Genomic DNA, 13210 nt, shown 5'->3' on the forward strand with positions numbered 1-13210 from the left:
TGCACAGTCTTCCACAATATCGTTGACTCTATTCACCCAATAATATCGACTATCAATATAATAAGATGACAGTAGTTGCAGACTTGGGATAGCACCACTACTTATTGTTTTGCAGCACAATAAAAAGTGATAAGCCATTGAGAGAGATACAAGGTTACAGTAAGGCTGTGTACAAACTACAGGTTTTCCAGCTGATTATTGGGCCAATCACACGATAAACAACCGTTCGGCCTGATATTAGTGAGTACGTGCCAACAATGAATGAAGATCGTTCCAAAGTACATCGTATCGTTTGATTTGATTTTTAAACCAGACTAAAAATCTCGTTCAACAATGGAACAATGTCGTTCCAATTCTGCAGTGTGTATGCACTCCCGATTGGCAGCATCCATAGATCACTATGGAGTGTTCAGAGACATGATCTTTTCATCCAATGGTTATGACAGATGAAGAGCAGAGATCTGAAGGTAAATCCTGTGAAACATGTCTAGTGTGTACACATGAATCGTCATGTCGATTGGGACTGTTTTTTTTTCTTCTGTCGTTGATTAAATTGTTAACGATTTTACATCAGGAGAAATTTTCTGAAGTGTCTACCCAGCGTAATGAAGGATACAACTTTCAGTAATTAAAAAAACATAAACAAACTTTATTTAAAAAACGGTGTATCTACATTAAATATATAGCAGTGTGTCATTTAACGCTATATTTAAACACACATTTATAAAATGTACATCCTTGATGATGGTGCCATTACTCCAAGAACAGTCCAAGCAATCGAAGCAGTGAAATCTGTCAGCCATTGTGATGTTGAGTGACAGCAGAGGAGATTTGGCAGTGTCTGCAAAAGAACCATTCGAACAATCCAGTGAAAAAAACATAAGTGTTCTTTTATTACTATAATGACCAGCCCCTGAAAGGATTTTTAATGTTTCTGTTATAATGGCATCAAAATACATGAGATGGACATATATTGTTCTTTTCTTTGACCCATATGTGACACATCACAGGCATATAATATTGTGAAGTGTTACTGAAAGGAATAATTTGTTAAACTGATTGCTGGTCAATTAAAATATATAGACTCTGTAGTTTTAATATAGCTACAAAATATTACATGCCATGAAATGCACACATAGTTGGACAAAACAAGCTTGTAGCATAATATCCTCTAATTTAGACAGTGAGTATTTTTTATGATGGATTAGCAGTTTTCACATAAAGGAATGCTTTCTTCTGCATACATCTCTTTGCAGATATTTCATACAAATTCATTTTCGTTTTGACATCCTCTTGCGGGTTTAATTGATGTTCCTAACTACACTACATGACTCGAGAAATGTCTGTCATGGTATAGCAATTTTGTTAAAATTGTTTCAAGACACACAGATGTGTTAGTGTCATCTTCCCTCTCTGTGTGATTTCTGTATAAATAAAATTATATTTAACAGCTTAATTTGTAACCGTAGAAGTATGCATGTGTCTGTAAAAGCAAAAGCACTCTCAGTAATAGGGGATGTAGTGAGTACAAGAAAAGGTCTAGAAGAAGCCAGCAGCAATTTTGCTACAGAGTTTTAGAAATTGAGTCTAGACACCAATATGTCAGAGACAATATATAGGTGGAAATATTTCATGAATGTTTTTTAAAGAGTATTTGGGAAACACAATAATAAAAAAAAATTATTTAGCCAAATAGTTAAAGACTAAGGGGTATATTTACTAAACTGCAGGTTTGAAAAAGTGGAGATGTTGCCTATAGCAACCAATCAGATTGTAGCTGTCATTTTGTAGAATGTACTAAATAAATATCTAGAATCTGATTGTTTACTATAGGCAATATCTCCACTTTTTAAAACCCACAGTTTAGTAAATATACCCCTAAGTGTATTGCATATGTCAGATTATTAGTATTTATTTGGGAAAACCTTTGTAGTTGGCTCAAGGACATGTAGCTTAAAGTGTCGTTTGGCTTTTTTACAGTCCAGGAGCTGAAACTTCTGAAGAGCCCGAGACAGCTAGTCTGAAAACCTCAAAGAGCATGGACCTTGGTAAGCGTCATTTCTTGTCTAGTGATATTCTGGAGTTAGTTGTCTAATCAAACGTCTCTATGACCACCTTTATGCTGATTTACCATATTTATGTTGAATTCAGCTGACAACAAACGAACACAGGTTTGATTCATTGGATTAAAATAACTTTGTCTGTGTACTGTCTGCTTTTGGTAAAACCATATTAAGAAGGTATTGCAACTTTTCATAAAGATTTAGTTATAGTACTCGTCCTTGCCCAAGGTAAGGAAGGTGTTTCATTTCCCAAGGTAAGAGAGATATTTTGCATACTATCCACCCAATTTCTGGATGATAATATGCAAAACACTCTTATTTTGCTAAATGGGCAACCATAGTTACATGGCACCTGATGTAATGAGCAGAGAGGCTTTGAAACACCCCTCTGAGTTATGTCTGCACTGTGATAGCTCATTCTCCCCGCTCTTTCACCACATGACATGCTGAGAAGTGTGAGTTTGTGACTATGTAGCAGGCTGACTGTATCTGTGTCGGGCAGCTATACATGTCTAGACCTCAGAGATATTTTGAAAAGGAGATAATGATTTGTTTGAAGAACAGCTAATAAAAATGACAGATACATGCTTAAAAGCTACTTAACCTGCTATTTCAAGAAAACAAGATAACTTCTCTGGGGAATCGCTTCTTTAAACACAAGCCAATCTACTAAATTTTACACTAAGGCATTTCATCAACAGGTTTCATACATATGGGGATTTTTGCCAAAATCTGAGTGCCTTTCCATTTACAGAGTTTGAAATAGGGATCATTGAACCCTATGTTTAAACAAAGGATAAGTATATGCGCATGAAGGTAAATTAATACTGCATATAATATGTTTCCCAGCCATTTGTTTTTGCAAATGTCTGTGTGTACAATTTTAATTTCTACTAAGAAATCAATGAATTATTTCACAGTAAACACAAATGCATAGTAACTATTTTATCAAGTGAAGTTTTCTAAAGAACTCCACCTATAAGTGTTCCTATGTTTTCCGAATAACCTTTCTTCCACCACTAGTAGAGCTGCTAGAGTTCAGTGCTGGAGATCCATATGGTCCAGGAGATAAATCCCCTCTACTGTAGCCTAGAACTGTCCCTTGTCTGGAACATCTAGGCAGTCTATGGCAGCTACGCAAATTACAAAAAAGATACCTATACAGTATGTAGTTTACTTTTAAACGGTGCATGGCTATAAGCCTTGGAGAAGTGAATAATACAGGTGTCAGCAAGGTTGAGCATCTGTTGAATTGAATGTATTGGGGCATGTGACCTCTTGGTACTACTAATGTAGATAAAGAAGGTTAGTGGGAAAATATAGGTTCAGTTCTCCTTACTGATACTTTAACTAAATCTACAATTTTATATTTGTTTAATTTTTATATTTGCTTTTATTTTTTCCCCAGTTGTGGAGAAAACTTGACTTATTTTTTGGGGGGAGAGGGGTGGATAAAAAGAATAACAACTGGAAAAGCTATTTAATTTCCCAATACATAGTACAATTTGTACAGAAAAATATAATTTTCTGTTTGAAGCGAAATAAGACTTTTGTTTTATCCGGATATGGAATCATTTTGCCTCTTAGCTTTTTCTATCAGCCATTTCCACAGAGCACATGGAACATTTTAACAACCATAGTTACTCTTAATGATAATAAGTGTTATTTGTACTCTGGTAATTTGCAAGGCACCCATTTATAGAGGGGAGCCGGGAAAAGTGAAGTCTAATTAAGGTCTATGTTCTTTCTGTACAAAGGGGGCTGTTGTTATTAACTATAAAAAGTAGGCTGAGATCAGTAATGTTTTCTTTCATCCAGCTTGCAATATAAAGATCTATGTTCTTGATGGGGCAGAAACTAATTTTTGCTATTTTTGCACTTTAGTTTAGGTGAGTTCAAACATGGGTCAGAAATCTAAAACTATATATCCACTAATGTATGCAGTATTGTTTTGTTATGACCAATGTTCTTACTTGTTGGACCCCTGTGTTTTGTGGCACTGTGATAAAAGTAATGGTTTGGCCTGTATATGCTGATGCTATGAAATTATGGTTTGTTAGCACAGGGTCCTCATTAGGGTTGTGTCACACTTTCAAGTTTATCCGCAGCGATTATAGATTATGTCAGTTAAACTCACAGCTGCAGATATGATCCCATAAATATAAATAATATGTTATTGGATATGTTATGCCAGAGATTTTGCTCTAGGGATCCTCTGACTGATACTGCTCAGTGGATAAAACGCTACTGGAAAATGCTGTTCTATAGAAATAAGTAGTCTCTGACAATGGTCTGGCAAGCAGAGCATATTCACTGCTGCTAATTCAGACTGAATGCTGCTCTTTTTCTATATTACTTTTCATGGCATTCCAATTTTTGGAGTATGACCTGATCTGGAGAATGGCATTACTGGTTTTCTTTAAATTCATATTATGGATAGACTGTCAATGTTTCACTGCTCTGGTGGGAGAGCTATATTAAATTGAATATGTATGGATGCAAGGGGAATCAGAAAAAAGACCCCATGTCTACCTGTGGTAAAAATGAGAAAAGTTTAAATGATAAAATGAAAAATTGCCATGAAATTTTAGGGTGGTTTGTAGTTTGACCATAGTAAGCCTTTGTTATTTTCCACAGGTCATGCTCACCGTGCATAAGGGATAGAGTGTATTTATTTGTTTTTGTTATGCTTTATACATAATTGTAAATTGGAGTTTGTAACAACTTTTTTACTGCATAGTATGATAAAAAAAATATTTAGAAAATTATACTCATGTTAATTTCTTTTCCTTGAAATACTCCATGGTATCCCTCACAATGAGTTAATACCCTACTCAGCTGAGTTGTAGACAGGAAAAAACATTCTCACCTGAAGGATATATAAGGGTATATAAGGTGACTCCTCCTCCATCCTGGTGTCTTTAGTAACTTCCCGAGCTATCCTTCAACGTCACTATAGAACATGGGTGGGAAACATAAGGCTGCCATGGAGTATTTCAAGGAAAGGAAATTAACGTAGAACTTTCTAATTTTCCTTTTCCTTCTCCATGGCAGCCCTCATAATGGGATATACCAAAGCAGTAAAGAACAATAAGGTGAACAATAAATAATCATCACATAGATAACATAGATAAGAATATTTATTTAAACAGTTTGTTGGAGGACTTTCCTTCCAAACTGTGCATCAAAAGAGGCTGATACATCAAGTATATAATGTTTAGAAAAGGTGTGCATTGACGAGCACCCGGCCTCCTAGAATATGTCTGTTGCTGATGTCTGAACTCTGTGCGCCCATGAGATAGCCACCGCTGTCGTTGAGTGCGCCTTCAGCAGATCGGGCAACTCACGCCCATTCCCCCTCTAGGGGCACATCCTCTGCAAGACCCCTCTGGAAGTTTTCTCTTTCTGAGGCTCTGTGTTCTAGTTATATGAGATAGCTATATATATATATACATATATATATATATATATATATATATATATATATATATATATATATATATATATATATATATTGCACTGACCAAATCCAGCGTATGAAGCCGTTTTTCTTCTTCATTAGTTAGGTGGGCGCAGAGTGATGGTAGAACTAACTCTTGATTGATGTGAATGGAAGAGTTCAATTTTGGTTGATAATCTGGGTTAGTTCTTAAAACCACTTTGTCCTCATATACACTGAGAAAGGGCTCTTCACACCATAGAACATGTATGTCCCCCACTCAACGAGCCGAGGTGATTGCCACTAGGAATAGTACCTTTAATGTGAGCCACTTGAGAGAAATGTTCTGAATGGTTCAAATGGACCTTTAGTTAAAGCATCCAGAACTGTACTAAGGTCCCCGGAGGCTGGGAATGGTTTTATTCTCGCCCCCAACTTCTTCACCGCTTGACAGAACTGAACAATAAGCTTTCGTGATGCCAGCTTGGTATCAAGCAGAATGCTAAGTGCAATATCTGTACCTTCAATGTGGAGGGAGCTAGTCCCTTAGCAAAGCCATCTTTCAGGAACTCTAAGACCACTGGAACACTATCATGGGAGCATTTGTCCTGTCCTTTTCCCAGAAAATAACTCTTTCTCAGATCCTGTAGTAAATTGTAGAGGAGTTATTTTTCCTTGCTTGAACTAATATGTCTACCACTTCGTCTGAAACACCTTTGAGTCTTAAGTTCGACCGCTCAGTCACCAGGCCATCAAATGAACGGAGTTTGGGTCTGAATGCAGAACTGGGCCCTGATATATGAGCTCTGGTTTGTTTGGCAATGGCCATGGTTGCCTCTGCAGCATTCTCCTTGCTACTGGGAACCAGAGGCGATGAGGCCAACATGGGAGGGCTGCTATCACTTCCACTGCTTCCATCTTTATTTTACTCAGTAGCTGGGAGATGATTGGGAAAGGAGTGAACATGTACCCTAGATTGAATTTCCGTGCTATCGAAAGGGAGTATATCTCTAGAGCCTTACTCTCCCTGTAACAAGAGTAAAACCGGGGTATTTTGGTATTGTCCCTTGTTGTCATAAGATCTATTTTGGGAACTCCGAACGTAACTGGAAAACTTCCCCGTGTAAACTCCATTCTCCTGGATGTACTTGGTGCCTGCTTAGGTAGTGCGCCAGCACATTGTCCTTGCTCACACATGGAGGGCTGAGAGCTATTCCAGGTTCCTTTCTGCCCACCACATTAGGGTGATCATTTCTGTTGTCATTTCTCTTCTTCTGGTACTGCCTTGTCTGTTTATAAAGGCCACTACCGTTTTGTTGTCCAAGAATATTCTTAGATGCTTCGACCGTAGACAGGCCTGAAAGCATCGGACTGCATGTATGACTGCATAAAGATTTGATTGAAGGATCCTCATGTGTGTTCTCGCCCAGGGAAGGATGCCTTTAGTTGAGGAGAACATTTTCATGCTGAAACTCGTGTTCGAGTTTGAAGAGATCGCTAAAGCCTAGCGCTCTATGAGGGTTGCCTCTGCTCCGGACCTGGATGGATTTCCAGCTAAATACTACAAACAATTTGCTAGTCTTCTAAGCCCTAAACTTACCAGCTGGTTTAATTCTATCTTAGATGGGGCCATCTTTGATCCAGCCACCACCCGAGCCTGGATCACGGTCTTCCTGAAGGAGGGCAAGGATCCCTACCTCTGTAGTAGTTACCATCCTATTTTGTTACTGAATTTTGATTTGAAGATGTATGCTAAGGTATTGGCAAACTATGTGAACACCATATTAATGAGCACAGGCAGCTCTTGCGCTTCCTGTCGCTAGACGCTGAAAAAGCGTTTGACTGTGTGGTTGGCCCTTCATGATGAGAACTCTTGCGTTCTACTGCTTCCAGGACTGCTTTCTCACTGGAATCTCAGCCTAGATCTACAACCCCACTGCCTCGGTCCAGGTGAACGGCTGCTCCTCACCCTCTTTTCCCATCCGTAACGGAACCCGATAAGGTTGTCCTCTGTACCCACTCCTCTTTGCACTAATTGTAGAGTCATTAGCCTCAAAGACCCACCTTAATCCTGACATCACTGGTGTACAACTGCCCACCAGTACTCACAAAATAGTGCTCTATGCAGATTATATTTTACTCACCATTACTAACCCCTTAATCTCACTTTCAGAACTTATTCCGGGAATTCACCACCTTCTCCACTATCTGTGATTTTAAAATTAACACGTCCAATACTGACATTCTGGATTTTCACATCCCCCTACAACAAAAACAGCTATTAGAATGACATTTTCCATTTCACTGGAACCCCGCTCATATCAGATACCTAGGTATAACGATCACTAAATAGGTAGAACATCTTTACCAGGCCAACTACCCCCCCACCCCAATAATTTGCATCAAGAATGACTTAGCATCACGTCAGTAAAAATTGTACCTTTTTCACACCATACCCATCAGGGGCCCTCCTCCAACTCTCAAAATGCTGCAGCCCTCCCTGATGTGCTTCATTTGGTCCAATAAAAGACCCAGGATCCCTGCTCACATATTACATCATTCCCCTATAGCAGGTGGACTCGGCATCCCCAACCTCCGAAATTACTATTACACAGCTCGACTGGCTAAATGTGTGCAAATACACTCCCCACCTGGGACCATGATTTGGGTCAACATAGAGTCAGACCTGCTAGGGGAGTCGCTGATATGCTCTGTCTTCTGGCTTTCTACCACACAACGCCCAAACCCTGTCCACACTCATTTGGTAGTGGCCCTCTCCCTTTCCACCTGGTCCAGTAACAGAATGGCTTCTCTCTCCCCCACTCACCCGATTAGGACACCTCTCTGGTCCAACCATGCCTTCACACTCAGCCTCTCCCGCTCAATGCAAAACAAATTGACAAATGTAGGTATATTGCTCCTCAACCATGTAACCAGAAACACGACTTTCTCGCAACTTTCCGAGCTGGTGAGACACTGGGGATTTTCCAAGGAACAGTTCCATCAATACATGCAGGTCAGGCATTTCCAGCAAACTGTTAAAACCCAATTGTCGGCTAGACCTATCTCGTTTCTATCCCGATTTCCTCCACTATAAATTCATCCTTTCATCTTACAGCACTGCCCTTTCAATTGCCAAACAAACATTTTTCAAATCCCTAATACCCACCCAGTCTTCTAACCCACGTTGCCTCTTTGCCACCTTCAATTCACTTCTCTGCCCACCAGCACCTCCTCCTCCTTCATCCTTCATTGCCCATGACTTTGCCACCAATTTTAAAGACAATATTGACACCATTCGACAAGATATTTCCTTATGCCAAATTCCATTAAGTACACTCACTCTACCAAGCTTTACCTACACTCTCCAGTCCACCCTTAATTCATTCTCTCCAGTAACTGAAGACAAAGTCTCTGCACTCATTTTATCATCTCATCCGGCACACTTCATAATGTAAGGGTGCCATTGGGGCCTGGTCATCGATGACTTCATGAATTGCACCTCAAACTGCAATATGTCCCATACCTGTCTGTGTATCATTGTTGCTGGATATTTCCCAAATTTATATGTTCATTTGTGAAAAAAAAAAAAAAGAAATATTGTCTTATTTATTGACTGAAATATTGTCTTATTCATTATAAGAGCAATACAAGAGTAAGCAACCCTGGTACCGAAAGAAAAAATACAAGATAAAAGGTCTCAGACATGGTATCAGTGTTAATCAGACAAAATGGTGTTGTTTCATGCAATTTTAAAGTTACAGTTCAGTATTTTAGTACAAGTAACCTTTATCACAAGGGACGTCTGAATTCTGTCTCCTTTACTACAATCAAGTGCAATACAAGTCCTACATGTGTAAAATATGGGATGGGTCCCCAGCCAACCGTGCACTTTAGGTAAAGTGATGCAGCAACCCACAACAAGACATTATAGTCCATCCAAATCTCTTCTACACAGCTATATTTTATGGAGGAATTAGATTAAAACCTCCAGCAGAGTGTACAGAAGTGCAGTCTGTGTCTTGGCTTCAAGGTAAAGGGTGTCTCAATGGGGTCCACCCCTTTTAAATTTAGAAACTTGTCGCCTGTTACATAGGAGGAAATTCAAGCACTCGTATCTAGGAATGTTCTAAGCTACTGCTCTTGCTGGCAGTGACAGAAGTTAGTTGTGTGGGTACTAAAATAATCAATTTTGTCTTAATTACATAATAGCTTCAACATATTTTAAATTAGTGGTGTAAGTTTCTGTTTTCTTAAGTTTTCTCAATGAATATTTAAAAATATGAATGATTTATTTGGCTAGTTTTGTGCTTCCAACTCTGCTGGCTCATTGCTACTGGATGGACCTGACACATATTGTTGTGTATTTCTTGCCAAGTGCCTCCAGCAATGAACTGGTGAAGCTATGATCCATCCTGCTGTTCCTTCAATGTCTGATGATTTAAGACCAGCTGAGCTCTCTGCTGGGGCCACAGCTTTTATTTACAATCTGCTACTGGGTGTACAGAAAATATAGAGAAGAGCCCATGGCTTCCAAAAACTTCTATAGAAGGGAAAAAAAAACAGAGAGACTCCTAACAGCTGGAATATTTAATAAGTACTTTATTATGTTCCTGCCAGTATAGGGAAAGAGGTCAGCAGACAATTAATGGGTAACCTACACCATAGAATGTATCTTCCATTTAACCATGGAATGTATTCTGAATATTATTTTTTTAAAATTCGTTATTTTAATTTGTCAAAACAATACAACAGGATAGATGTTATTTTAAAGAGTCTTTAGTAGAACATACAGGGGGCACATAAATAAGTATAGAACATTGAGAATTAAAAGTTCTGAATTTGATTCAGTTTGTATAACTATGGGGAACAAGTTGAAGGGAGTGGGGAAAGTGGGAGGGAAGACACAGGTTAATTTATATAAATTGGAAGTACAGAAACCTCTAGATTATATTGTATGCTTTAGCATTAAGATCCCCCTTCACTGTAACCCAGGGGGGCACAGTCTAAACCATGATAAACAGTCCTAGAACATTATTCCTCCTCCACCAAATTTTACAGATGACAGAATGCATTCTGATAAGGAGCATTCTCCTGTCGTCCGCCAAGCCCAGATTTATCCGACACACTGTCAGAAGCGTAATTTGTCACTCCAGAGAACTCATTTCCACTTCCCCAGAGTCCAGTGATGGGGTGCTTTACACTACTTCATTTGATGTTTGGCATTGTGCATGGTGATCTGAGTCTTGTGTGCGGCTTTTTGACCATGGAAACCCATTCATAAAGCTCTCAGTGAACATTTCTTGGAATGATGTTGTGCATCTGCCTTGAAAAAGACTATTCCAGACGAATCTCAAACGTTATGAAACGCTGGTTTATGATTTTTGTTTATTTGCATTTAATAAGTGCCTGAGCACCTTATTGTATTCGATTCATTTGCTACTTGTCCATTTGTACCTTTTGTGTTAGACAATTACATCATCTGAATGTTCACAGCAGACGGAGATGAGTGTGCAGCAATGTGTGAGGCAGTAAACTATTCTAAATAAAGTATTTTTAGTTATAACATACAAATAACATATCTAACATCCAATTCAAATAAACATCTATCCCTATTTATCTATCCCTATCTATTATGCAAAATGGTACCAGTGTTTGGTATTATTATTATTAGCCTTTATTTATACAGTGCCGTACAGAGACAAACATAACATCTTACAGGGTTAAACAGTTCCAAACATTACACACTACCTACGTCACTATAAACATTATACACTGACATTTTGTGAACTTTTAGGCCGATGATACCATCATAGTATTTTTATTGCACTCCAGTTTAAATTTATTGAAGCTGTATAGAGCTGAGAGCTAACTATCTACCTGGTGATTTCCCAAACCCATCATATCATCCGGATGAGGGTGTATAACATAACTTGACTTATACCAATGGTGCCATAATTTATGGTATTTATGTATGGCTTTTCTACTTTAATACATGAACCGTTCATGCTTCAATACTTCAGTAACTAGACTGATCCAGTGATGTACACTAGGTGGTTGTCGCCATCCTTCCCCTACCTTTAATAACCTTAGCTAGGGAGCCTAAGGTAAATATATATTTGAAGAGTGGGTTACTTAAATTATCTTTTAGTGTAGTGCCGCGGTTCCCAAAGTGTGCGCTGCGGCTCCAAGGGGTGCCGCGGGCCTGCCATAGAAATAACAAACAACACAGAAACTTACCAATCCGCCCGGCGCCGGGACCCAGCATCCTCCTCTCTCGCAGTGAGAGAGGAGGATGCTGGGTCCCGGCACCGCGCGGATTGGTAAGTTTCTGTGTTGTTTGTTTTTTCTATGGCTGGCGCGAGGGAGCGTGAGAGAGGGCAGAGGAGGGGGACATCGTGACAGAGGAGGGGGACAGTGTGAGAGAGGGCAGAGGAGGGGACAGCGTGACAAAGGAGGGGGACAGCGTGAGAGAGGGCAGAGGAGGGGGGCAGCGTGAGAGGGCAGAGGGGGCAGCGTGGCAGAGGGGACAGCGTGAGTGAGGGCAAAGGGGGCAGCATGGCAGAGGGGGCAGTGTGAGAGGGGGCAGCGTGTCTGGATGCAGAGGGGGCATTTTTGCATATAACTAAATAAGTATTTCTGTCCTGACTTATTACTTAGTACTTATTACATTTTTTTGACCCAACTACTTCTAAAACAGGACTGCTCAGTAATTATTATAAGGGGTCGTAGGTAGTGTGGAGGAAATGCAATCCCATTTTTGGCTCCAGAAGGACTGGACAACTGGGCATGACCATAAAAGATGCCAAAAAAGTGCCCTCAGTGATACCGCACGTGGGGCACTCCAAAGAGGTTCACAGTCCCATTGCGTGCATCTTGGCTGGTGATTAGTATACTTTGTTTACCATGTAGAAATGGATCTTCTGAAGCTTAAGACAAGATGTGACATGTCTAGTATTTCCCAACACTATATTTCACTCCTCATCTTAAAGAACCCCTAGATCGGCTTCCTATTTTATTCTGAGGAGATCTAATCCTCTCTGGAACAGCTGAGGAAATAATAAGGCATAGAGCACAGAAATAGTCTTATATGATGGTACAAATGGTAATATATTTTTAATCGGAGAATCTGACATAAAGCAAATCCTCAGAAAACTGGGAATTCACTGCATGTCTCAGCTGCAGATACCGGAAGAACTGATTGTTGGGCAACGGGAGGGTCGCTCTCAACCTATTCATTTGTGTGGTGATGTTAGTAATATGTAGCTGATAAGTGCCATACAACAAGTAGTGATTACTAATTGTTATTGTACTTGAGAAAAGTTTGGATGACCAGTAATTCAGCATCAAATGTACACCGCCCTCAGAGCCAGCTATATAGCCAGCTACGCTATATGAATTTGCAGTTTAATGTAAAATTCTTAAACTTTAGCAAACGTGGGCAGTGTCATTTAGGTCTTTTCTAAATGGCTTAATGACTTTAAATTATTTTTCATTTAATGTGTGCAGATTTTTTTTTTTTAAAAGCAACAAAAAGTTTGTGCATGTCTTCATCTCCAGCAGTGCTTCTTAGGTCTACATATCATGATTTTGAAGACATTCTAGGTTTACTATGCAGGAGTCCCTCAAACAATTTATAGGAATGGAATTCATAGGACAGATAGGCTGGTCTCCTGTTCAAGGTGGCAGCAATTTGAAACTGCTGGGA

General features: G+C 39.4%; 1 protein-coding gene across 4 annotated transcripts in view; it reads left to right on the plus strand.

Moving 5' to 3' along the window:
* The window catches only part of PARD3B (par-3 family cell polarity regulator beta), a 1062783-nt gene that overhangs the window by 429681 nt on the left and 619892 nt on the right, over positions 1–13210 (plus strand). For all 4 annotated transcript variants that reach the window (XM_075180190.1, XM_075180191.1, XM_075180192.1 and 1 more), the window contains exon 15: positions 1981–2048. In XM_075180190.1, coding sequence (XP_075036291.1) covers positions 1981–2048 — 68 coding nt within the window. The remainder of the gene's footprint in view (positions 1–1980; positions 2049–13210) is intronic.

Source organism: Mixophyes fleayi, chromosome 7 (assembly GCF_038048845.1).
Source record: "Mixophyes fleayi isolate aMixFle1 chromosome 7, aMixFle1.hap1, whole genome shotgun sequence".
Lineage (NCBI taxonomy): Eukaryota > Metazoa > Chordata > Amphibia > Anura > Limnodynastidae > Mixophyes > Mixophyes fleayi.